We start from the raw sequence: 26,616 nt of genomic DNA, 5'->3' as shown, positions 1-26,616 counted from the left end.
AATTTATAAACTCCCAATTCTCAGGTTGCCACACCTTTGAGCTTTTTAAAGAATGTCTCTACATTTAAATAGTTTATTTCCTATGTTTTTTCAGAATTCACATTTACAGTGGAGGCCTCTCCAAGCACACGTACAAACACAAACTCACAAATCAGCTATTTTGTCAATATTCATGCCCTACGTGACCACTGGATGACAGCAATATCTATTCCAATATAGAAATGTTTGCTTACACAGAAAATAGGATTTGAAAAGAACACTTTCTTCTCCAAAGGATTTATCAACAGTAAAAGACGGGGAGAATATTTCAATTAAGTTCTCCATTTGTTATTACAAGGCACGAGAAATAAACTTCCTCTGGATGCAGATACTTGGAAATATTTACATTTTAGACATGCATACAGGGTAATCTTCTCAACATTGAAAAGAAATGATGCATTGCAAAGCTTTTGCTTTCTTCAAACACAATTTAGTTTATGCTGCAGTAATGTTCAGACAGTATATAGCAACCAGAACTGACTGTATAGCACAGATGCACTGCCACACAATAGATAATGAATCTATTCTAATAAATTTGAGCTCAAGTTTTTCTCAAACCATGATAAAGTAATCATGTGGTGCCATCTAGAGGTCATTTGGATTTTATTTTTTTTTTTACAGACAAAAAATATATGTCTGTAAATATAAAAATCAAAATTAGGATATTAACACTTATTGATATCACTATTTTTATCAGTGGGAACCTATCATATTTATATTTTGGTTATTTCACCCCTATATATTGTGCTTTTCTTATTTTTTTATGTTTCCATGGTTTCCATTACCAGGTTCTTAGCTTGTGCTCAGCTATTTATACTTTAGCATACAAGTGCAAATCATAAAAAAACAAGCATCAATAAAATCAAATGACAAAGATAAATTTAAGAAGACTTGGCATTATTTCAGAATTCATTTTTACACATCATGGAAATGATTACATATTAAATGCATGCTGCTTGCCATTAAAACACATTGAAATATTCATAGTTGTGAGATAAATTACACAGAATTAATTTATTAGTCATATTGTTTTACCCCCTTTTCTGAAATATGTCTTCATTTTCTTTCCAGCCTTTACACTTTTGTGCAGACATCCATACTTTATTAGTTGGGCAATCATTTCACATCAGGGTTTTGTGCTTGAGATGCAGTTAAATAAGTCTTGACCTTAGGCTGAAAACTTGCCAATTTGTAACAAGCATTAAAATGATTTCCTCAAATGAAATTATAAATGATCATTTCATCTGCTTTCGTTTTAGAAAATGGGGTGACGTTACAGTTGTAAACCTACAGAGGGCGCTCCATATCACTGATGTAGCGTACTCGTCGGCACCGGAAACAATGAAGCAGTCCGGGCAGAAACATGACATAACTCAAGCTAGTGCTGTTGTGTAACTACACACGCTGTGAGTGACTTCTGTGATTGTCGCTTCATTTTAAGGTATTATATTTTATGTGAACAATTCTGATATCACAGTTATTATATTTCGTAATATCAGACCCGATAGTTTAATAGAAGCCGACGCGGTTCCCAAGTCTAAACAGCTGTTAGCTTAGCTAGTTAGCGGAGCGACGTAAACAAAAGACTTCTACAAACCCTGAAAATCAACCTCATATTTGGCTAACGGATATTTATTTAGTTGATTTGATAATTAATTATTCTCTTATCACCAGCCGTATTATTATTTATCGGTTCGGGGGTTATTTTTTCAAACTAATAACACAGTTATGAAATCAGTCATTGTAATCCTTCAAACTTTTACTATGAATTAACTCAGTAAATAGTAAATGGTTTTGTTTTGATATGCTGCTTCACACTGTCCTAAAATAGTTTTTTTTAAACCCTGTTAGGTACTGCACATTCATAACTGGCTTGATGCTGGATTGAAACGCCAACAACTCTGTTGGCAGAAGCATCATTATGCCTGCCGAAGCCACCGAGCAGCAGGCGTCCTCCTCTCTGTCCAGCCCAGCCAGTGCTGCCCTCACGCTGGGATGGTCAGAGGAGGAAGGAGCTGCAAGGGGCAAAGCATCTTGCTCTGTCCCTGATAACACCCAGAGCTCCGAGGCAGCTGCAGCCTATCCCACCAGCGCTGGGGCCGGAGACAACAATGGTAAGTCATTTAAAGAAAAGCTGCATATATATATATATACTGTAGTAATTGTAATATATTAGGGGGAGAAAGTCTTGGTGATTAATTTTTTTAAAAAGTTCTGCTAAAACCTAATTGAGAAAATTGCATTAATTTACTTAAATACCCACCCCAATTAAAATTACATTTTTGGTGTTTTCAAAATGCTCTTGTACCATTTTTTTTTCATACTAGATGACATATATAAAAATACATTTAAATGAAAATAGTGTTTTTCGGTATTTCTTAACTCAAATTGTGAGCAGATGAAAAAACGCCTTTGGAAAAAAGCCTGTAACAGTGATGTAGGTGCTACAGTCAGAGGGCCACAGTTTCCTTCTCTGCTGTTTTTGATGCATCCACTTGCAGACAACTAGATCCATGAATGTCTCTGTTTTTCTTGTGCACTGCTGTATAGCTCCCTTTTTTCTCGCCAAAAAAAATAGAGAATTTCCCCATTGTGGGAGTAATAAAGGATTGTTGATTGATTTTTGTTGTATTAGTAATGTTAGGTTGGGGTTGTGGGGTAGCTGTAAGCTAGCAGGAGAAAGTGTAAACAAATGGATACCGGTAATAGTAACGGGGTTAAGTTTATTCAGAGGCTCCTTGTAATGAACTAGAAAACAACACAGTTTTTTTTAATTTCACCTAAAAACAGAATCATAATAATCTAACATTTTTACAATAGATCAAAATGTGATTGGATTGGATCTTTAATGTGATACTGAATTAGAGGGTAAAAATAGAACTGAGGGGTGTTGTGCTTTTGCAACTGATAAAGAGATTTCAGTACTTAAGTGTAACTTAATGTAACAACTTTTAATGTTTATTTTAGGAGATTTGCTCACAATAGCTTGTATTTGCTTCTCTTAGGTGGCAAGAGGTCAGGAGCCTTATTACACATTGACCGACAACGGATCCAGGAAGCCTCTGCCAGTTCTGGAGCTGATGAACTCTTGGGTCTTGGTGTGGCCGTTTATGACCAGGATGTACTTGAACAAGGTGTCCTGCGGCAAGTGGATGAAGCGATTCAGGAGTCTAGTCAGGCTGCTGCTAAAGCTGAGGCTGAGAAGGAGTACCATTCTGTACTGGATGATGTGAGGTAAAGAACAATGCCTAAAAAGCAATGTTAATACACCTCCTTTATTAGTTTTCAGTTTAACTTTAATTTTTTTTTTTTTTAAATGAAAAAATAATTTATGTGGCTTTACCAAGAACACTGTGTGAGACTGTGGATGTACCTGAGTATTTTGGCTGAGATGATGAGGATGATTTGGAAATATCTAGCTTGTTAGGTTAATCTTTTTTTATTTTCAATTAGAAATTATATTTATATCATTTTAAAGTGATGATCTTATAGAAGTGTGAATTACAAAGTCTGGTCTTTGTTCATCTTTTCGTGTTTCAGATCTGTTATGGTCTCTTTGAAGCAAATCAACAAGATCATAGAGCAGCTGTCTCCATATGCAGAATCCAGCAAAGATATAAGTCGGAAGATTGAATCTGTTAAAAGGCAAAAGGAAAATAAGGTAAAAGTTTATTAAATTCAGTAATTAAGAGTTGTGTACTTTTTTAGATGGTAATATGTTACAAATACAGACTATAGAATTGAGAATAAAATCTTTTTATTCAGGAAAAACAGCTGAAAAAAATCAGGGCGAAACAGAAGCGTCTTCAGGCCATCCTGGGAGGAGAGGACTCTCAGCGAGTGGAAGCAGAACTTTTGGCTGAAGATGATGAAGAGGATGAAGGTAAAGACTAAAAACACTTTGATTCCTTTACTATAGCTACCAGTCTTCTTATCCAATCATTAATGAAAATAACACTTGCTGTGTCTTAATTTCCATGACATGCTGCTTTTCCCCTCAGCGGGATCTGATGCAGTGTGAAGGGCATTTTTCAATTCCTGTCATACTAAGTGTGATTAACACAGACATTTGTTATGGTAGCACCTCAGTCCATTTAGTTATTTAGACATGGTGATGGGATCCTGCTAATTTTTACACACAAAATAAGAATGGGGTACATTTGAAATGGCTTTAAATAGTTTTTAAATTACATCAGATGGATCCATCCTTTTGTGTGGTTGATATTAAATTCTGACTTCAGTTGAAATTCAGTAGCAAATCAAAGAATGTCTCTGCTTTGTTCAAGTTTGGTGAGAATCTCCAAGTCATAGACTCAATATCCTAAATGGAGTTACATTGTTGTCTAATGTCAAGACATTTAAGACTGTATTACTAACTGACATTCTAATATTTGGCGTGACATTTTTGTCCAAAGAACTTCTGCTAACACCACACTTTTTTATTTATTATTTATTTATTTATTTTTTGAGAATGGGTTCTACAGATCATTAAATTTTGAAATTATGAGACCAACTTTATTGGCACTAACATCCATATCCACTAGTCATTCAAATTATTATTTTTTCTCTTTCTTATGCATTGTTTGAACCTCAGCAGACCATCAAGACCTCATCTCAATGTTCGAGTAGAGTTATCTGACAAAAATTCTTCTGTTTTGATCTGCAAGCAAATTCCTTCTGAATTTTTTGTTCACATTGTCTTAAACTAATGTCTTTTTGACTAACTCTATTTTCAGACCTAACTTTGTATTTATGTCTTCTCCCAGAACCTGGGCCGTCTACACTGGGCAGCATGCTCATGCCAGCTCAGGAGACTGAATGGGAGGAGCTTATTCGGAAAGGTCACATGACTCCTTTTGGAACCAGAATACAACAGAAAGAGGTAAAGAAGGAACCTCGGAAACTGATGTTGGCTGAGAACTCTGCATTTGACCAGTACCTGGCAGATCAGGCCAAGATGGCAACTGAGAGGAAAAGAGTCCCTCTTTTGAAGAAGAAGAAGAAAAGCTCATCTTTCAGCTCTACCGAAGGAACAAGTAGTAAAACCACAAAAACGGTTCACTCATCCAAAGACAAGAAAATGAAGAAGCGCATGCGAAAGCTGCAGATAACCGCTTTGAAGGCCCATCCTAAAGCTCGACCCAAAGCTGAGCCCCAGACGCCCAAAAAGAAGAGGAAGAGACACACGGAGGGAGAGGAAACGGACAGTGAGGGATCAGAGTACCTGCCCAGTGATGAACTACTGGATCCAGAGCAAGAAGAGAGAGAAGCTATGGCTGAGGGCTTTGGGGAGGATGATGATGATGATGAGTATGAGCTGAAACCTTACAAGAGAAAACCTGAGCGTTGGAGGAAGAAGAAGGCAAATAATGATGAAGAATATCACCCTGGGAGTTCAGATGAAGAGGAAGATGGCAGTGGTAAAGTGAAAAGATATAAGGACGATGGAGATGTGGAGTACTACAGGCAACGAATAAGGTATTACTGTGTATTTCAGATGATAAAATTATTTATTGAATTACATGAAATACTTTAATAATTCCGATGAAGAACGTCCAGACACAAGTGGTTCCCTCACAGCAGTGAATTTATTCAAAACTAAAGAAAAACAAACACAACTCTTCAAAATAAAAGACAAATCTCAATATTCAGCATTTGTAAAATAATACAAATATCACTGGCTGTTACTTAACTTAACCATTTGCTCATTATCATTCAGAAATGAAACCCAGATTTTGAAAGAATCTGCTATAAAAAATTAAGTGTTGAATTCATCCTTAATGCAACAGTTTCATTCATAACCAACGAACATCATTTGAAATGATCAAATCTGTGAAGGAGAAGCAACTTTACTGATTCAGCAGAAGACAAAAAATAAATTATGTTTCACAAATTTGCTTCAAAGAGACTAATAACTGGGAAAATGTTACAGTAAAGAAGAGATCCTAGATTTTAGGTTTCCCATCTTGGTTCTCCTAGAAAGAAAAGTTAGTGTAGATCCCTGCAAATTGTCAAAGTAGAAAAAATGACTGGTGGAAATGGTCTATTGTTGTTATTTTCTTTACCTAAGGAGAAACAGTTTGTTTTTGCTGGCTCCATGGTGCAAAAAAGAGAGTTAATCCCAGATGAGATTGGCAGCTGTTTCTTGACTTAGCAAATTCACTCGGTGCTCTCGTTCCCTCTCTGGTCTTGCTCTGGCCTAATTATCTTCCCGCACATGGCTTTACATGCTCACTCATTCTAATGCTCAAATTAATGGAAGAGCAGCCCTAATGAGATTTCATATTTATAGCCGTCAAATAAATTGTGTTGGCATGTGTCCTTTTTCTACACTAAAGTGACTGAATGTCAATTCGACAGCATTGACACGGCATGGATGGTGAGGCTGGCTAATGCGAAGAATGATATTATTAGTGCGGGCGGTATTTCTAGTTGGGTTTAGGGATAGAGTGGGGGCAGAAAAGTGTAATTAACTGAACCAATGCTTAGTCTTGACTTAATTAGAGAGTGTGGTCTCCCAGGCCCAGCTAAAGGACTGGTTTCGTAGCAGGGTGACAGGACCGGGCCCAAATGAAGATGGATTCTTATCTTCTGCACCTCACACCTTTCTGGGGAACGCGCACTACTAATTGTCTGTATCAATCTTCATTTGCAGCACAACGACTCTGCCTCTAACTGCCCTCTTCCCTACACTATTAAAAGTATTCTCTTTACATTTACCTTTTTCTTGAGACATTCCACCATACAAGAGAAAACAACCCTGAAATTCTAAAAAAAAAACAAAAAACTGTGACGTGGAAGAGAGGTAAATGTGGAGCAGGGAGCTTGTGGCTTGCCATAGTAACATAGTAAATTTAAATATGTCATAAGCATTTAAAGACTAGGAATTGTACATTTCAGGAAGTTCATAATCATACATCTTCCATGTCTTTAAATTAATTTCTTCATAGAAAAAGTTTCCCATCCACAAATTTTTTAACAAAAGAATGAAATGAGACAAAAATGTTTTCAGGCCTCATCTTTCTATGTTTTAGTTAATGATTGGAACACCATTGCTGTCAAAACGGGCAAAGGTGTCATCCTTATGAACTGGTTTTCTCACTAGGAGATGGAAACGAAACCGCCTTCGAGAACGGGAAGAGAGGAGAGAGAGAGGCGAAGAGCTGTCGGATGACAGCGATGCAGAGTTTGACGAAGGCTTCAAAGTTCCTGGTTTCCTCTGGAAAAAACTTTACAAGTGAGTTCAGCATATCTGTCATATCAGTATGTCATACTTTGATATGTGATGTGACAGAACATTGTACCTTGTACTGATCCACACCCACTTCTTCTGAAACCTTTGAATTAGGATTAGCAGATGAATATTTGACTTTTGTTTAAACTTTAATATTCTTGTAAACATTTTTTAAGTGTTTGAGAAGTAAAACATTTCAGGAAAAAGACAGAAAAGTTTTTTTTTAATAACTGACTGAAAAGTTACATTTTGTGAAAGTAAATCTCTTGATTAGGTGAGATGTGAGCATATTTGTTGTGTTGTCAGGTACCAGCAGACAGGTGTGCGCTGGATGTGGGAACTTCATTGTCAGCAGGCCGGCGGCATCTTGGGAGACGAGATGGGATTGGGCAAAACCATCCAGGTCATCAGCTTTCTGGCCGGGCTGAGCTACAGCAAACTGAGGACTAGAGGGTCCAACTACAGGTACAGAGGCACACACTGACAACAAGCTGCGTCCAGAGCCCGTGTGTCTGCGTGGTATGAATATTTGATCGGGGGGGATTCTGCTTGAGAGTGTTCATCTGAATTATTAAACATGTTTCAATTATCAGACTCTTCACTTTCTTACAGAAGACATCAGAGAAATACTGACACTGTTTGAGAAAAACTGTTTTTTTTTTCAAATGATTTTAAAAAACTTTAGAAATGAGATTTAAAACAAGCTTTAAAAAAAGGAATCTGATTGTGATTCAAAAGTGACACTCATACTGTAAGGTTGTGGAGCTTCCCTGTTGGTCAATACTCTGTCTACTATAGACGCCCACAAATTGATTGTTTGCAAACTCAATTATGGCTCAGTATCAATAGCTTCCACCAGGCAGAGATTCATACCAGCCCATTAGTGCATCATTGTGTGTTTATGTATTTTTCACAATGTTCTTGTAAATATTTTCATGCACTGTCTTATTTTAGAAACAAATATTAAGTGTAAATGTACTCTATAAATTTGCTTTGTTTTCTTTTTTTCCATTTGTTTCTGCTTCAGTCCAGCAAATATTTACTAAAATCTCCCTTATTTTTTTCTTTCTTTCTTGGTGGTTTCTCAGATATGCTGGTTTGGGTCCAACAGTTATTGTTTGTCCGGCTACAGTCATGCACCAGTGGGTTAAAGAGTTTCACACCTGGTGGCCACCGTTCAGAGTTGCTGTTCTCCATGAAACGGGCTCCTTCACCAGCAAAAAGGTAAAAAAATATATATATGTTAATTTACTTTTGGGTGCACAAAATACATAATAGAATAAAGAAGAATTCTCCAGTAACCCTTTTAATCCTTCGTACACTTTACACTTAAATATCTACTCTGATCAAAATCATTTTTTTGGTGTTTATAACATGTTCTAGTGCCTTACATTAATCTCAAAATTGCACTTTTGAGTATTTCGGAGTATTTTTGAGTATGCATGGATTTTGACTACCGTATATCCTTGAAAACGACACAAGTTTTTTTTCAATTTTGGCTAAAAACAACATAACCATAATTAAAAAAAAAAAAAAACACTGGGAATTCTTTTAAAAATAGCTCAAACGGTGATCGAAGTGGGTCTTAAAGTCTTATAGAATCTGTTGAATTCCCTGAGTCTTTTAAAAACAGTTAATTGACACATTTCAAGTATACAGACAATTCAAATGTTTCTGTTCTTTTTTTCTGTCTTATAGGAAAAACTGATTCCAGAAATAGCCTCATGTCACGGTATCCTCATTACCTCATATTCAGCTGTAAGGAATCTGCAGGACATCCTAATACGTTACGACTGGCACTACATCATACTAGACGAGGGTCACAAGATCAGGAATCCAAATGCTGCAGTCACTACTGCTTGCAAGCAGGTGTGTTTGCTCTATAGTTCCTTTGGAGAAGGGCTGTTTATTACTTCACAAACTATTTAATCAGTTTCATACTGATTTACAAGTTCACTACTGGATTTGATCAATTCTAATAATATGAATGTATTTTCCTGTTTTATATTAAAGTAATGTATTTTGTTAAAGTAAAATTGTTTTCTCATAACTTGTGATTTCTTGAGTGAAATTAGAAATTCTTATAATTAAAAACTAAATTAGTGTATTTCTGTCTGAAAACAAAATTTAAATTACTTTAATGGGCAATTTATTTATGGATTTGGCTAATTGATTTTGTCTTGTTTGATTAAAGATCAATTCAGTTTATTATAATTATTTTATTTTATTTTATTTTAGAGTTCTATGTGGAGAGAAGCTTTCCCTGCACTAATTCTTTCACTGTAAAGTGTACCTGACATCCTTTGTTTGTGCAGTTTCACACTCCTCACAGGTTCATACTGTCCGGATCACCGATGCAGAACAATTTGAAGGAGCTGTGGTCTCTGTTCGACTTCGTCTTTCCTGGGAAACTCGGGACGCTGCCCGTCTTCATGGAGCAATTCTCTGTGCCAATTACCATGGGAGGATACAGCAATGCCTCACCTGTGCAGGTACAGGAACAGAGAGCTCCTGCTACAGCTTTGAAGTACTGAATTATTTTGAAACTCACAGTTTTGAAGGAAGCAGCTTAGAGGAGGAGACAGTGCAACAACAGACCCATTAAAAGGAGCGCTGGATAATGTAGGCTCATATGAAGGAACTTCAGTTCCTCCTTAATGTGTGAGAGAGAAAGAGGCTAAAGTAAAGAGGCATCTAAATTGTAGCCCTTCGTCATTAGTGTTCAATCGTTATTAACCCACTGACTGTACAGATTTAATTATTTAGGCTGGCTATTGATGCTTTTTCCGCTGTCGATAATAAAAACCTTTACTAATTATTAATGTTATTAAATGGTCAGAGAGGGCAAAGCTTTGCTGCTTTATCCTGAAATCCTCCGAGCAGCAGAGCGGGCCTCTCTGTTGATACATAAAGAGAATGTATGTGCAAATATCTGTTTGGGAAAATGTATAGCTTAGGGGTGGGGCCTGATGAGCATGTGGATATTGGATCCATTACTGAAATGTGCATTTGTGACTCCCCCCCCACATTCGATGTGAATCCACTCAGCAGCTTGTGCTGAGATCGCTTGATCCTCTTCGGCTGCTTTCCAAACTCACCTCCATTTAGCCCCTGGATCCCCCCTCCCCATTTTATTGTCCCCTCCAGCACTGCCAACGGTGTCTTTGATCCCCCCGTGGACTCCCAGAGAGTTAATGTTTAAAGAGGAAACTGGCTTTTAGCACAGAGTCTGGATAAAGTGGAGCAGACCCTTTACCGTGGAGTGGGGGATTTCTTAACTCCTACCAACCCCCTTCTTCAAATTGAGATGTTCAGCTATTGTGATGAAAGAAAAGTGTTTTGACCCCAGGGACCAAAAAAGTACTAATGTTTAATGGTTCGCAACATTGAGTGGGACATCAGGTCGACTGTCAGAGCTCAGGAACCGTGAAGATAGGAGTTTTTCTCAGCCTCTAAGGTCTAACTGTTGTCAATACGCAGGTCCAGACGGCATACAAGTGTGCGTGTGTGCTGAGGGACACCATAAATCCTTACCTGCTCAGAAGAATGAAGGCTGATGTCAAGGCCAACCTCTCCTTACCCGACAAGAATGAGCAGGTAATCAAACTCAAAAACCCTGAAACAACACAGATGTTTATGCATTGTGATGCTCTCCATCTGCAGAGAGCTTGATTAATGTGTGTTAAATGAATTTGTATAGATGGCTTTGTCAGGTAAAACCAGCTAATAAAGTCCTGGTAAAGTAAAAGAAGCTAGTATTCATTAAAGAGGCTGGTCTCCAGTCTGTCCTCCTGCCTGATGCTGGTTGACTTCTCTGCCCACTCCTGCTCATTAAGATCAGTCCCTGAGGACTGTGTTCGCTTTAAAAACCACAAAGCTTCCCAATCATTTCGGTTCTCACTCAGTTCACTTCATCAAGTGGCTTTAAAGTGGATTTTCACTGTCCATTTCAAACTTGTGCTACGTATACACTGGGCTTGTGATGCGCGTTCATGAATGTGCAAATCTTGATCCAGACTTTTTCTTTCCCAGCTTTATGCCGATATATATATATATATATATATGGTGTCACATAGTTCTAGCAGGGCGCAAACCACAATTAAGTTCTCCTACATGACCAATTTTCAAATGGTTTGCTCTTCCGAGCACAACTGAATCTGAGTTCCTGTTTGGTTAAAGTTCAGCTGGTAGAATTTCACATTTTCTGTTGGTAGAGCCCGAAAACTGACCTGAAACGCACATATACCCGCGTTTACGTAGACTTTTCATTGGAAGTGGTCGCTTGAAACCGCATTTCCAAGCCTGTCGTGACCATAGCCTTAGACTCACATCAGTGTGTTTGTTTCTTTAGGTGCTGTTTTGCAGACTAACAGAGGAGCAGCGGCAGGTCTACCAGAGCTTCTTAGATTCCAAAGAAGTCTACCAAATACTTAATGGTGACATGCAGGTGAGTTCCTAAACTCTTTTGTTTTGTTTGTTTACAAAGAAATCTACATTCAAACGGGTTTGTCTGTATTTTTAAGAAATGTTGTATTTGTGTTGCTCCCTTGAAGAACTGTCCAGTTGTTCCTCTCACATTAGCTGGACTCTAGAGAGACAAACTACCATTTATCACCACTGACCAAATAGGCGTGGAGGAAGAGATGGGGCTGACCAGATTGTGCACGCACACACACTCTTAAAGATACATTCAGTGGTCACTCTCAGTCCATTAACCACCATTACTAATGCAGTGGCCGCTGGGCCCTCATCACGAAACTCAGCCTTTATCGTCCCTAAATAAATTATGTAATTCATTCCTGTAGACTAAAGTAAATGTGTGTATTTGTTTAAAGGTACAACATTGCAAAATGCACTAAACTTGATCAATGTGTTGTCACTGGCTGTTTCCTCTTAAAGGTAATGGTTTGTCTTCATTTATTTCCTCTTTCTTCTCAGGTGTTCTCGGGTTTGATCGCACTGCGTAAGATTTGTAACCACCCGGATCTGTTCTCGGGTGGCCCTCGGATGCTGAAGGGAATCCCAGAGGACCAGCTCACAGAGGAGGAACACTTTGGCTTTTGGAAACGCTCAGGGAAACTGATAGTGGTGGAGTCCCTGCTTCGGCTCTGGTTCAAACAAGGCCACAGGGTTCTTCTCTTCTCTCAGTCTAGACAGGTGGGCGACACAAAGTTTATATTTTGAAAAAAAAGTTTTAAAACTGTTATGTCTTTAAATATGTAATCTTAGAGAGACATTGTGTTTTTGCTGCTACTTTAAAGCTCCTCTGACTGAAATGTTGCTGTGATTATGTGAGAGACAGAGTGTGTGTATAATAAAGGTCCCAGCTGTTCCAGTCAATACCAATGAGATTATACCTCAGAGGGAACCTGAGACCATCCCTGTCGGCATCTCTGTCCATGTAATATTAATCTGCTCTAATCCTTTTAGAGCTAATCCAAACCTCAGTCCCAGTTTCCCCTTCTCTGCCAACCTTTTCCTGTCCTCCTGTTCTGTGTTTCTGTTGTCTCAAAGAGATCCTTATGTTCCAGATGCTGGATATATTGGAAGTATTTGTAATGGAGAACAACTACTCATACCTAAAAATGGACGGAACAACCACGATAGCTTCTCGACAGCCATTGATTGCTCGCTTCAACCAGGTGAGGATCATCCTTCCCTAAAGGCTCAGAGTAATTCCCATGAAAATCCCACCTCTGAGCCTGAGGTAGAAACACTAACTGATGCTGATCTGGGTTTTGGGGATTTATGTGAGAAGAGAAACTTGATTTAACATTATCTACTGTAGAAGTTTGCAAGTATCTATGGCTAAGTCTTGTTGGTCTTTTTACAGGACAAATCCATTTTCATTTTCTTGTTGACCACTAAAGTTGGAGGTCTGGGAGTCAATCTGACTGGAGCCAACAGAGTCATCATCTATGACCCAGACTGGAACCCCAGCACAGACACACAGGTTAGACACTCACTGAAGAAAAAAAATGTTTACTAAGCATACTAATGCTCCTCACATAGCACACCTCAAAAAAGTGAGAATTTCTTCTTTTTCTGAAGACCAGAGGAATCACACAAAACTATTTCTGTGGATTATAAATAATCTTTTTTTATATGTTTCCATATGTGTTCACTTCCGTTTAGAAACTACTGAAAAGACATTTTATTTCAGTCATGACAGGTAATTTTGATAAAATAAAACATAAATAATACTTCTATAAAATTGAACACAAACTTTCAATTAGTTTAAGTCAATGGCAGATTTATATTTGCGTTTCTGTTAACATTTAGGGTTCTAGGAATGAGCGTTAATCTACCCTCAAAATTTTTGCCAGTGACCATAATTCTATGAAACATTTTGCAAGATGAGGTGACACCAAACTACAATCAAATCAAACTTTATTTATAAAAATAAGATTTTCATGCTTTGAGCAGCTCATAGAGCTTTATAGTAAAAATAAATGTAGCCTCAAAAATGTAAATTTAAACCAACCCTTTGTCCACCCCTCTGTTGACACATACACCCCATGACCCCACACACAAATAAGGGCATGAAAACAGGACTGTAATTTAAAAGAAACTTATGGCTTGGCTCTGCTGTGAGGAAACAGAACATTAGGAATCTATTTATACCCGGAGCCAGCTCAGCCACAGAAGTGCTGCCACAGCGCCGACCCAGATCGGGACATGTGGAGCTTTCTTCACATGTTTCTTGCTTTTCATCTTTTTGGTTTGTTTGGTTTACTAAATGTTTTCTAAAAGGGTTGAAAACGAATGAAATCATTCCTTATTTTTGTGGTTCACCGCCTTATTGAATGTTTTTTTTTGTTGCAAAAAGGCACGAGAGCGAGCATGGAGAATCGGTCAGACGATGCAAGTAACGATCTACAGGCTGCTGACTGCAGGCACCATCGAAGAGAAAATTTACCACAGGTTTGTACCCCAAATACACTAGATTACAAGATTATACACATTAGATTATTATTATTATTATTATTATATGTTTGGAATATTGCAAGAATTACAAAAAAAAGTGTACCTGAATACTTAAAAAAGTCTTTCTACATTAAAAAAAAAGACTTATACATTTCATCTAACATTTTTTTTATTTAAAAGCTTTTCTTTAATTTTTAAAATACAAACTAATGAGTCTAAATTGTATATATCCTTTGGAGACTAGATCTGGAGGGATCATATATTGTGAAGTAACATATATTTTGTTTTTCTTAAAAAAATCCAGGCAAATCTTTAAACAGTTTCTGACCAATCGCGTTCTGAAGGATCCCAAACAAAGACGGTTTTTCAAGTCTAATGACATCTATGAACTCTTCACTCTGGCTGACCCAGATGGATCTCAGGGAACAGAAACCAGTGCTATATTTGCAGGTTTGTTCTTACCACACATTTATCGCTCAGTTGAAGAGAATATCCCATACATTTCTCTTGATAAGATGATTTTTTTGGATTCAAATAGGTACGGGCTCTGATGTCAAAGTGCCCAAGAAACCAGAGAGGCCGAAGTCCACGTATAACTATTCACACTCCTCAGCAAACCAAAGGGAAGCTGCTCCAACCAGGAAACACTCCTCCTCAGAAGACACTCCCATCTTCAAAAGTGGCCGTTCCTTACCTTCTCAGGGAAAATCGAGTGCGTTTACTGACTCCAACAGTATCAATCAAAACGGTTCGGTTGAAGAGACAAATATTCCAGAAGAAAATAATAACAAAGAATCTCATAGAGTCAGCACTGCAGCAAACAACTCAGTGTTGAAGAACAATCACCAGCACAAAGACCTTTTAAGCAGTCCTCAGAAACACCGGGAAAAGAGAAAACACTGTGACTCTGATGAGAAACGTAAGCATAAAAAGACCAAACGCTCGCGAGAGGCTCGGTTCGAAGGCCACCGCATCTCTCATCTGGTGAAGAAAAGGGCTTTTAAGAAAGAAGAGGCTGAAGAAAACGGTGCAAACGATCAGAAGAAGTCAGATGATTATGTCTTGTCAAAGCTCCTGAAGAAATCTGGTAGGAATCCTGTCCGAGTCGTTCCTTTCACACTAACTTGATTGTTCAGCTTTCTCACATCCTGTTGGTTTTGTTAGGGATCCACAGTGTGATGCAGCACGACACCATCATGGAGTCCTCCAACCCGGACTACGTTCTTGTAGAAGCAGAAGCCAACAGAGTGGCTAAAGATGCCCTCAAAGCGCTTAAGATTTCCCGGCAGCAGTGCCGATTGCCCTATAACAGACCCCCTCCTCCACCTGCAAGGTATCCCATCAATCCCCTGGGGGGTGGGAAGAAGCTCCTCGGATTTGCTTCATTTGATTTTTTGTGATTTATTTTGTGTTCACAGGAAACGATTTGGCCAAAAAAAGAATTCTCTCTTAGTTGGACCTTCTGTTCAGTCTACCACCACTCCTATCAAATGCAAGGTAACTTTTAATTTTTTTTTAAAGTATTGCATGGGTGGATTTTGCTGATTTTTTAATGCTCTATTGTGTGTTTTTACTCTCTTATTTTAGGATAGTTCTATTATAAAAAAGTCAGCATCAAAGAAACCGGGTGCAGGAGCTCATTTCAGTGGAGAAGGAGCAGAGGGTGACTCAAACTCCACCCCGCTATCTTCGGCTTCCCTTCTGGCCAAAATGAGAGCTCGAAATCACATAAGCAGCCTCTCCAGTCGCAGAGACGATGAAGAAGAGGGCGAGGACGACTCTGAAGCTCCAGGAACCAGCTCTCCTCCTGCTCCATCCACAGAGCACGATGAGCTTTTAGTCGATCTACGCAACTTTGTCGCCTTCCAGGCGAACGTGGACGGGCAGGCCACCACCCAGGAAGTGCTGGACTATTTCAAACCAAGACTGACACAGGAACAAGTTCCCGTCTTCAGAGAGTTACTCAGGAGCATCTGCTTTTTTCACAGGACTTCTGGGCAGGAGGGCATTTGGAAGTTAAAAGAGCACTTTCGCTGACAGAAACCACTGCTACAGTGTTTTTACAAATGTTGTTAATGCAATTATCATAGGATGTCAAACTCATTCTGGGCCAAAATAAACCATTGTACCATCTTCAGCAACTTCATGTTGAACAATGTTTGTTTTACGGGGCCATAGGAGACCCATTTTATAGTTCAATTATCTGAAGGAAATTATTTTGTTTAGTGTCTTATTTTATTTTTTGTCCTTTTTTGGTTGTTGTTGCTTTGAGATTAAGGATTCATCCATAACTGTATCTGCTTCCATGCCTTTTCAGTGGCATTTTCCAAGGGTTATACTTGAATGTCAATGTTTTCTTTATATTTTACTCTTAAAATTTACATTAAAACCGTTTACATGTTTGCTTCCATTGCAGGTGCTTCAACAGAATTACCTCGGATGTGTTGTTTTAGACTTGGATATGTAGCTGGTAATATATCATGTATGAATATTACCTCACTGTAAAGTAAGCTTTGAAGAGTCAATTCATGTGTATTTTTATTTTAAAAACATGTTGGAACTTCTCTAAAATAAATTCAAATGACCAGCCTTTGACATGGACAGTAAATGTCGCGTTTATATTAAATTAATATCAAACATTTTGGTGCACACATTTTAAATAATAAATCTTTGAAACAGTTCTCCTTGTAATGTTTTAAGATGAGTCTTAAAATTCTAATTACAAAACACTAAATGGTGTGCATGTAGATTATATAAAAATAAAAAATTTTCAGCTGTTTATTGTAAATATTAACATTTATCAGAAATATAACAGAAAAGTGGTTAAAAACATCTGAGATCCTAGTGAATTATTCCAGTGGTGCTGACCATGGTGCTGAAAAGAGATCCAGCTGCTGAAAGCAACTAAAAGCCTTATTTATTGTTAATTATTTTTCTACCAGCTGAGATGATTTTGTTGAGTTTCCTCTCAATCATCAGAGGATGGATCTGACAGGAAACTCTTAAGGCCTCCACTTCCGCCCGACTTCTCTAGACCAAATATTAGAATAAAGTTATCAACTGTTATTTGATTTCAATTTTCTCCGCGCTTCGCCGAGGTCATAATAACAACTTTATTTTCAGTGGTGCATAAATTAATTACGCGCATTTAATAACTAAAATATCATTATATTCCCCCTTTAATAACATAAACGCTGCACGCCAGGGAAACCCTTAATAGCGCGGGGCCCTGTAACTGGCCATTATCCCCCTGTAATGATATTACAGAACCAATTACGCGCCATTAGACGGGATTTTCTGCACTTTATGTGGTTTGGTCCAATCCCGCACTCCTCTTCTAAATTTCAGCTGCTTCTCGAAGCCTCATTTTGCCTCCACCTCAGAGACGCATGGCGTCTGCGCTCAGCCGTCCCAGATGCGCTTTAAAACTAATTGAAAGGGTCCCGCAGCAGATCATTTATCCGAGGAAGCGAAATAAATCGCCGGACCCCTTGCTGTGAACAAAATCAAAAATTTGGCCTTGTGAGTGTTCTGCATGCGCAACCCCTTGTAAAGTGGACCTTCTAACACACCCTGTCGAGCAATTAGTCTGCCCGACAGTCAATCTAAAACCCAAAAGCAGTCATCCTCCTTTTTTAATATATGAAAGAACCAAATAAAAAGTGCTGCGGTTATGTGTGGATGTTTATGATTAGGGAATAAGCTCGACTCAAGAATAACATCTCTGTTTCTGGCACCCTAAGCAGAGCTGCCTTTTGCATGTCTCGCTTTTTTTCCCCTCTCTCTGGCACGCTCAAACACACGCGCACACACCAGGGGTTGGGGGGTGACAGAGACAAAGCCGTGATAATCCGATTAGGACCAATTAGGCGTGAGATTCTGCGACAGGAGCTGAAAACCTTAACACTCTGTAGACACTTATGGAGACATCTGGGCTCTCCCGGGGTGGAACGGGGGAACGCGCATTGTGTGTGGATGGATGGATGTGCGTGATTTGAGTGTGTGTGTGTGTGTGTGTGTGTGAGAAAAGAAAGGTGGGAGCGTGAGAGATAGTGTGGACACTCCCATACAGACAGAGTCTGTAGCAGCAGTTTCCTCCAGAGCTCAGCATCAGCATCAGCATCTTCTCTGCAGGTAGGATGCTCCCTGAAACAAACTTTGCGCTCTCAGAGGTCCCGCGCGCGGCTCCACCTCCTCGCGCGGGTTTAATTCCTTGCTTTCGGTTTCCTGTCGATAGGAGGCTTCAGTCTTAAACTTTTCCTCTGTATTCCAGGTAGCGGGACTCGGAGCCGCAGCGGGATGTTTTACTTCCACTGTCCGCCTCAGTTAGAGGGAGAATGTTGTCGCTCCAATACGCGTGAGTTTCCTTACAATTTTAAGTGTTTAATTCTGTCATAAAGTAACATTTTTATGTTTGTTTAATTACACAAGTCATATAAAATTTTTCATTTTAATGTTTTGCATAAGGTGGAGTGCGTCAAACTGCAGATATAATTTCTTTTAAAGTAAAATGTTTTTGTTCAATCCATAAAACCTTCAAAATAATTAATATTTTTGCTTTATTTTTATTTATTTTGGATGTAAGGAGTATGTGTCAGCCTGCTGGCTGCTGGTGGTTTGGCCCCGGGGCAGAGGGGGCGCATTGTCCCGGGCACAGATGCTTGGTGTCATGGTTCTCAGTCCGTCATGGCTCCCTTTAGACCCCCAGCATCAATGTTTAATGCCGCTAATGGAAACACAAAATCTGTCCAATGTTTATCATTTGCTTTTACTACATCTCCATTTTAAATGTTTTTTTTTCTGTTTGTCATAAATACAGATTCTTGTACCAAATGTGATCATATTGAATGTTATTTTTCTCAATTAAAATTAAATTTATATATTTTGTTTTTTCTCTGATTTTTTTTAGTAAATTCCAGTGGTTTTGGGAGCCACGCCCCGGCTGATTTCGACGATGGATTTTTACGCAGAAAACAGCGAAGAAACAGAACAACATTTACGTTGCAACAGGTAAACATGCAAACCGTGCATGTATTTCAATAATGAAAAAGCAACTTATGTGCACTCTATTACATTATTTGAATCACTTCATTTAATTAAAAAAAATGGCAACAAGTTTTGTTGCAACAATACATAAAATAAAATAAACTTTTTCTTTTTTTTATTAAAAAAAACCCGATTTATTTTTGCAACTTTTCTGCTCAATTTAAGGCCAATTAATGGCAGGCCAACATTTTCATTTAAATTTAATGAATTACTTGAGAAATGTAATAACAAAAATAGTAAATGCTAAAAAAAAACATGTAAAATCACGTGAAATATTTATATTTGAGGTGTTAATCTTGTTGTGTATCCTGCAGCTGGAGGCTCTGGAGGCTGTCTTTGCGCAGACTCACTACCCGGACGTGTTCACGCGGGAGGAGCTGGCCATGAAAATCAACCTGACCGAGGCCAGAGTTCAGGTGAGGCTGCGCGCGCATCCTGACGCGTCCTCCTGACCATGCGAGGAGAGGGGCTAAATTAAGATGCTCTGTCATTCTGCTGATACACTTTAATAACATCAACATAATGGTGAATATTAGATTAGCTTGATTAATCGGTCATTCATAATTAAGCAGCGATAATGTTCTTCACTAATTTGTCCGTCTCAGTAGCAGGGATACATCATCCACTCAGACCTTTTTTTCCCCGTCACGCACTCTGAATATATATTTTTTAAAATAAGGAAAAATGTTCCTCACCTGAATAAAAAAACAACAACTTTGAATTGATATTCCGCTCCTGCCCCGCACATGCGCGCGGCTATAAACTTGGTCAGATGTAATTAAGTTATGTGTCCTGTATGTAATTTCCTGCATTCCAGATTTGCTTTTGGGTTTTGTTGTGCGCTCAGATCTAATTGTGGGAAATATAATAGTTTTCCTTTTGTTCCCCAGGGTCATCTTACTATCGCTTAAACCCAATGGCGGGGTTGATAATGGAATCCGGCGCTGTAAATTAGGGACTGTAAACAAATTATTCCCCTTCTAATCCGATTACTGCATTCCTATTATTAAATCTGAACATGAATCCACCGCAGTATGCAGGGATATTAAACTTACATTATTATTAGAAAATAAATTTCCTTTCTGTTGTAGTGTTGTTGCCCCCCTTTTGGGAAAGTGTCAATGGGCTTCCCCCGCATTAAGAGCACGCAGCAAATTGAGATTAATGGAGCAATTATAGCCCATTCAGAGAGGGTTGTGTGTGTGGGGGGCGCGCGACTTCTAGCTGGAAGGTGCAGGGGTGAGATAAGTCCATCGGCTGTATTGTTGTCCTGCCATCAAAATGTTGTCCTTTCTTTATGCCGAATGAATGTTTTGTTTGGCTGTTGACATCATTCACACCCGGGGTACAATGGGGAGGCACAAAGAGCACATGCGCACCGGCTCCAACATCCATTCACACATCATGATTAATGCCTGCTAGAACCAAGTCCTAATCGAATCTGATGTTGTCAAACAATCACTAAATAGGGAAATAAACGACTTCATCATAGCCGCCTCTCTCTTGGGCAGCACAACTGTCAGTGGGAAGTCATTAAAATATGATAATGAAAAATTGCTCAATTAAATGTTGTTATAGGCAGTGACCTTCCTTCGATTAAGATACCACAACTTGGTTCTTGGCTGTGTTGATGTGCAAGTTTTAGGTAAAAAGCAGCGGAGCACTTACAAGACTCACAAGAAAGCAAAAGAGGGACTTTGTGATGGCCAAAAAAATCCACTTTTCCAAGTTAAATTGCAGAAACATTTCAAGTTAACTTAAAGTTTTCTATGTTGCAGGTTTGGTTCCAGAACCGCAGAGCGAAGTGGAGAAAAACGGAACGTGGGAGCTCCGACCCAGAAGGAGGAAAGGAGCAGATGAGTGAGGGCACTCCTCCGTCTCGGAGCATCAACTCCCAGTCCCCGGTGGATCAGAGCAGGAAGCAGAAAGAACCAATGGAGATGCAGCAAAAGTGAGAAAAACAGGCAATCTTTATGATCAAGCATTTTGTACTTTTTCCTAAAAAAAAAGGCCTGTTCTCTGTAGCATCAACAGGACGGTGGGTCCTGGGGGTCCGTTCTTTCCATCCTGCATACCCGGTACTCTCCTCAACTCTGCCACATATGCCCAGGCTCTGTCTCAAGTGGCCACCCTTAAAGGTAGGTTCTTGTGTCTCAAGGTGGACGATTTGTTTCTTTAAGCAGTCACCAACTATTGTGTTTTTTTTTTTTTCAGGCAACCCTCTGTGCTCCTGTTGTGTCTCTGACCCAATGGGCTTATCCTTCTTGCCACCCTATGGTTGTCAGGGCAACCGCACAGCCAGCGTGGCCGCCCTGCGCATGAAGGCCCGTGAGCATTCAGAGGCCGTGCTGCAGTCTGCAAACCTGCTCAGCGCCACAACCGGGCCCGGCGCCGGAGTGGGAGTTCTCTCTGGGGTCGGCGTGAGCACAGCTGGGGTGGTGAGGCCCACCGTGGGTCCTGCCATGGAGATGCCCTGCGCCGGCATTAGAGCGGGGGACAGCGCCAGCCCCATCACACCTGCAAAAGTCCCCGCCCTGAGCGCCAGTCCGGAAAAGCGCCCTCACTGCTCCAAGGAACCAGCAGAGAAAAAGTGAGGACGTGGATGTACTAATCATCGACGGATGAACAACTAAGCACAACTACCGGCTGACTTCAGATATCCATTCTGGGACCTTTCTGAGATGTACGGATTCAATCATAAAAATTATTTATTTGATTGTAAATTTTAATTGTGAAATGCTGAGTACTTGGGGTGTTTGTTGCCCTCATTGAAGCACAACTGTGATGTTGGATCTATAAGTGTTTACATGCACCCTTGGATTTCTGTACATGCAAAAAGGCCCATTTGATAATGTGAATTTGGGTAATCGCATCATTTCTCCTTTTCAGTCAGAGGATGGTTGCTTACATTGTGAATGTTAATGCATGAAAACTGTGAGTGTTGAAATGATGGTTGATGGTTTCTGCAGGACTTTGGCCAAAATCCCATCAAGTCTCATTCTTTAGTTTTTACAGTGAAAGTGCACTTTGATACTTATCACTATTTTCTTCTTGGACTGAAACATCCTTTATTTACACAGTTGCAGGTTTTTTTTTTCCTCCAATCTGTTTGCACATTTGTAGCGCCAGCAGACAGGGGAGGCACCAGTCCTGTCGTTACATGTTCTTTAAAACAATTAAAGATGTAGTCGCTCATGTTCCTCTCGTGTTACTTCTCGTTCCAACCATCTGTTCCGATACATTATTTATTAGCAGCTTTTCAAGCCAGGAGCAGAGAGCCGCTGTGATTCATGTGTTTACTTCTTTGCCTTGTTTTTTGATTTCCTAATTAAATCCATGACGCATATATGATATTTATTAACATTAAATTGACATGTTTAAACATTTTTTCTCATGCTGTGGATTCCTAAATATCTGACTCAAATAAGAGATCATCCGATCACACGGAGGCCACTGAACCTCCGAACACACAGCCAGCAGATCGACTGATTCAATTTGCATCCTTGAGGATTTTCAGGAAATTACTTTTGATAGTCAATAACGCAATTAAGTAAACTACACACACATTACCATGAATTATTGATGAGAAATTATATATTATCATGAAGTGCTGGTTCAATAATTGATAAGGCCAAACCCTGGTGACATGGAAGAGAGAGATTATATCAGAAGTCATGCCAGGTTGTACACACAGCACTCACATTTGATCCTTTTTATGCTGTTGTGTGTAACAAAATATTTCAACTTTACAAATAAAGAGATGCTTTTGCTAACCAACACTGTAAGGCTCGCTAATGGCTTAATTTTAATACTTTTTTTTACACTTTAAAAGAGATTCCACAATAAAATTATTTCTAGATCAACCAAAAAAGTGAATAAAAATTATGCAATATTATTTTAAATAAATTATTATTATTTTTTTGCATAAAACAGTAAATCTCCCCCACACCCCCAAAAAATCTGCAATAGTATTTGTTAATTGCTACGCACAAAAGATGCGAAAAACCTCATTCGTTCTCCCCAAAACTGAACACAGAAGACGTGGAATTGAATCATTCCTCAAAACAAAGAATGCTAAAGTTATAACGACTCCGATCATCATTAAGTTCTGCCTGCTGCCCATAATTTACCACTTTAATATTTCATAAGCGAGTCAAGTTGGTGTTGACATTCAGCTGCGCGTGTGGCATCATTGATTGTTTTCTGTCACCTAAAAAAAAGTCACGAGGCGGTTTTGTGGAGCATTGTTATATCAAATTAGCTGGAGAGCAGCCAGAAAAGCAGTCAAACATGGTGAATGTGGGGGACAGCAGTTGAACTGTTTTCTTACATTGCAGCTAATGGGCTTCTTTTGTTGCAATAATGAAATCTTTTTTTCCTACAAAGATGTGGGAAAATATGTAATTTGCACATGAACAATCCACAAGAAAACACAGCGTGGAAGAAAGTTAAGCCCTTCTGCCTGGCATCAGGCGCAATCCCCAAATTCAACTATTCTGAAAGACGCCCCAAGTTAGATACAAAGTGTATCAAAAAGCCAAAAAAAAAATAACACATTGAAAGTATTGTCTTTGTTTTGAATTTCTGCAGCAGAGTTGATCAATAACCCAATCAATTAGAATCAGTTAAGCTCATCCCTGAGTGGAGATTATACAAATAGAGCAGACCTTAATGCAGCAGTAATGTGCATTTCGTCCATCTGCCACATAACCACATCTCTGCTCTTCCTTACTCAGCAAAGAAGGGAGCATCATCACCATTTCTGATCAATTATTGCAGAACTCAGTGACTTCTCAATATATAAAAGTTAAAACAAAGTTGAGCAAAAGCCACACAGAGGTGTATTTGACCTTATTTCCCTGAATTTAAAGTGAAGACTTCATTGGTTTCATTTTTTGTCCACTAGAGGGCCCCTGTGAGCAAAAACAAACTCATCTGCATGATCCTGAACCATAGAGTCATCAGCTGTTTAGGATGAACTGATTACTTTTCAAGAGAGGAGAGTTAGATTTGATTAATCTAAACTCTTTATTCAGTGAAAAGCTTGAAGTTAAGGCCAAAGCAAACAGGCTAAACAACCACAAGTTGCAGCTTTGGGGTTAGAGATTGAAACTAAAAGACTGAATGGAAAATGTGGCATTTAAGAGCAACTAGTTTAGCTTAAGTGGATGCAGTTAGTTGCATGTGTGTATGCTTGCAGCTGCTTGTGTGGAAGAGTGCTGCTCCATTAAGGCCCATGTGTGTGTGTCCATCATCTCATCAAGCCAGTGCTGCTCCCGCCAAGAATCCCAGGGAGCTATTTGCCACAGCAATCTCCTATTATAGCTCAGGCTGGAGGACGGGAAAAGGGGGGGTCCACAGGAGGAGGAGGAGGAGGAGGAGGAGGAGGAACAGGTCCCCCCTTTTTTCCTGGTCTGGAACAAGTAGAGGAAATGAGCAAAAACGAGCATCAAAACCACCAGATAACCTGCTGATTGAACTGATTGGAGAGTGATGTCGGACTAAGAGACACTTGTTGACACTTCAGTTCTTATCAGAGAAGGTGGGAGCTCTCCAGGGAAAAGCAGTTTGTCAAAATTTAAACTCATTGCCCCATTTACCCACATAAACCCCACAACAACTGCTTATCTAAGAAATATTTAAGCTATTTTCATGTGTTAGCTTGCACATCTTTTTAAATGGGATTTCTCGGTTCACTAACTGTTAGCTCTCCCTCAAAATGGCCAACAGTGGCGGTCCAGATTTAAAAATAGCTGAGACACTGTTTGTTTCATGCGTCTGACACTCGACACCAAAGGATCCGCGTGTTAACGCAAGCCGTCACTCTGTCCCCTCATGGTGGACACTCTCTACGGGACAGCTTCTCTATTTCCGTCTGGTCTGCTGCACCGAGTCCTGCGGCTCAGATCCGTAGAGGCTGCTGGATCTCATGGAAGTTTTTGCTTTGGGTTCAGTTTGAAGGGCCTGACACTGACAGACAGGGAAGAGTTGGTCAAAGAAAAAGCAACAGAACCCTTTTTTGGTGACACAGAGTTTCAGAAGATTAAAACCATCTTCTACATTAAACATCATAAATCTGAAAGGTAAGAGTCTGATTTAAAACGTGTATTTTCATATTTTATGTTTAAAATGTATTAAAACATGGCCTAAAAACATTTAGACAACAGAAAGTAAGAATGTGATTAAACTTATTTTTTGTAATAAATATATTAAAAACAAACACAAAAAACTGAAAAAAGTAATTTTCTCTTGCTTTGCTAAAAAAAAAGCAACATTTTAGCTAAATAATAATAATAAAAAACTTTATTTAACCAAATGTCATCAGCATTTTAAAAAGTTTACTTTAGTTTCACAGAATTCCATTTTCTCTCAAACCGAAGTTGAAAACGACTCCTCGTCGGTGTCAGGTTTTAGAGCTGCACGCCGTCACTGGACAAAAATAAACTTGTCACATGCAAGAATGAGCAGAAATCATCTTGACAGCAAGAGATGAGACTATTATTGCATCAGGAGTCTTACATGCAGGAAATGTTCTCAGCTGTGTGGAGCTTTAACATACCTGTGTAATTAATTTTATTGACCTATTTGCAAATTTTAAAGAAGGAAATGTAAGAAAGAAAAGAAACTTTGCATGCGTACAAAGCAAAGGGTAAAGTTAATAAAATGAACATGCTAAACGTGTTTTTGGAGTAGGTTTGTGTCTCTGTTGTTAATTTTATCTAACGGTGCAGTGTGGCAGCTACAGCGGAGGGTTGTTGTGAAGATGCTTACACAATGATTTGCCCCGGGGTCAGAAGATATTAATGAACCACCGGATATTCTGAGCAGTGTGACGGATACTTGGCAGCTTTTCAACACCTAAGCAGATGTCTTTAAATCTGCAAAAACTGTATTTAAAAATACTGCAAAAAATATGCTGAAATTCCTAATAATTTTAAAAAAAATAATTAAAAAATCAATTATAGGTTGAAAATAGTAATATTTTAACCAAATTTTAAATTAACAGTTTGAAGACTAAGAAGTGTGGAACAGTCTGCTGGCTGGCGATAAAAGAAATTAGAAGACATCCATCCATCTTTCTTTTTTTTTTTTTTTTTTAACCGTATCAACTTCATCTTGAGTCACATGGGGACATGAGACTATTTCGGCTGTCATCTGGTGGGAGGCACAAGTCATAACTCCATCACAAGCCAACTACAAGAAATACAAAACTGCAATCCAAACGTACTTCCTCATTCATCTATTGCTTTAAAAAGTCTGGATTTATAAAAATTTCTACTCAGTGTTGGTCATCTTAATCAAATATTGTTGATCTTTATTTTTTAGTCCCATGAAACCTTTACAAATTTAAATTAAGAGCTTCATTCACA

The 26,616-nt window shown here is 38.9% G+C and overlaps 2 protein-coding genes across 4 annotated transcripts; both read left to right on the top strand.

Moving 5' to 3' along the window:
• The first annotated feature begins 1,349 nt into the window (after positions 1-1,349).
• On the top strand, positions 1,350-16,795 carry ercc6 (excision repair cross-complementation group 6). Of its 2 annotated transcripts, none has more exons than XM_024297626.2 (22): positions 1,350-1,480; positions 1,891-2,153; positions 3,045-3,273; positions 3,580-3,700; positions 3,805-3,922; positions 4,806-5,517; positions 7,145-7,276; positions 7,580-7,738; positions 8,362-8,497; positions 8,972-9,142; positions 9,589-9,765; positions 10,754-10,870; positions 11,625-11,720; positions 12,212-12,430; positions 12,805-12,915; positions 13,107-13,226; positions 14,103-14,197; positions 14,505-14,650; positions 14,739-15,287; positions 15,365-15,533; positions 15,619-15,697; positions 15,788-16,795. In XM_024297626.2, the coding sequence occupies exons 2-22, from the start codon at positions 1,961-1,963 to the stop codon at positions 16,235-16,237; spliced, it is 4,299 nt and encodes a 1,432-aa protein (XP_024153394.1). In that variant the 5' UTR covers positions 1,350-1,480; positions 1,891-1,960; the 3' UTR covers positions 16,238-16,795. The 2 variants fall into 2 exon arrangements, with proteins under 2 accessions (XP_024153394.1, XP_024153395.1); XM_024297627.2 differs by having other exon boundaries at positions 1,354-1,445.
• A 1,075-nt stretch (positions 16,796-17,870) lies between these two features.
• drgx (dorsal root ganglia homeobox) lies at positions 17,871-23,008 on the top strand. Of its 2 annotated transcripts, XM_024297647.2 has the most exons (7): positions 17,871-18,334; positions 18,474-18,557; positions 19,110-19,210; positions 19,561-19,662; positions 21,025-21,197; positions 21,272-21,384; positions 21,461-23,008. In XM_024297647.2, the coding sequence occupies exons 2-7, from the start codon at positions 18,500-18,502 to the stop codon at positions 21,838-21,840; spliced, it is 927 nt and encodes a 308-aa protein (XP_024153415.1). In that variant the 5' UTR covers positions 17,871-18,334; positions 18,474-18,499; the 3' UTR covers positions 21,841-23,008. The 2 variants fall into 2 exon arrangements, with proteins under 2 accessions (XP_024153415.1, XP_036071263.1); XM_036215370.1 differs by having other exon boundaries at positions 17,871-18,557.
• The last annotated feature ends 3,608 nt before the right edge of the window (positions 23,009-26,616 follow it).

This window comes from Oryzias melastigma, linkage group LG15 (genome assembly GCF_002922805.2).
Source record: "Oryzias melastigma strain HK-1 linkage group LG15, ASM292280v2, whole genome shotgun sequence".
Lineage (NCBI taxonomy): Eukaryota > Metazoa > Chordata > Actinopteri > Beloniformes > Adrianichthyidae > Oryzias > Oryzias melastigma.
This window is presented reverse-complemented; position numbering and strand designations above follow the sequence as displayed.

Bases quoted from the DNA above. Each gene is read 5' to 3' on its own strand.
- ercc6 (XM_024297626.2), top strand. From the start codon at position 1,961: ATGCCTGCCGAAGCCACCGAGCAGCAGGCGTCCTCCTCTCTGTCCAGC. The intron at 14,651-14,738 runs GTTTGTTCTTAC...GGATTCAAATAG, and splicing joins AACCAGTGCTATATTTGCAG to GTACGGGCTCTGATGTCAAA. The intron at 15,698-15,787 runs GTAACTTTTAAT...CTCTTATTTTAG, and splicing joins CCACTCCTATCAAATGCAAG to GATAGTTCTATTATAAAAAA.
- drgx (XM_024297647.2), top strand. From the start codon at position 18,500: ATGTTTTACTTCCACTGTCCGCCTCAGTTAGAGGGAGAATGTTGTCGC. The intron at 18,558-19,109 runs GTGAGTTTCCTT...GATTTTTTTTAG, and splicing joins ATGTTGTCGCTCCAATACGC to TAAATTCCAGTGGTTTTGGG. The intron at 19,663-21,024 runs GTGAGGCTGCGC...TCTATGTTGCAG, and splicing joins TGACCGAGGCCAGAGTTCAG to GTTTGGTTCCAGAACCGCAG.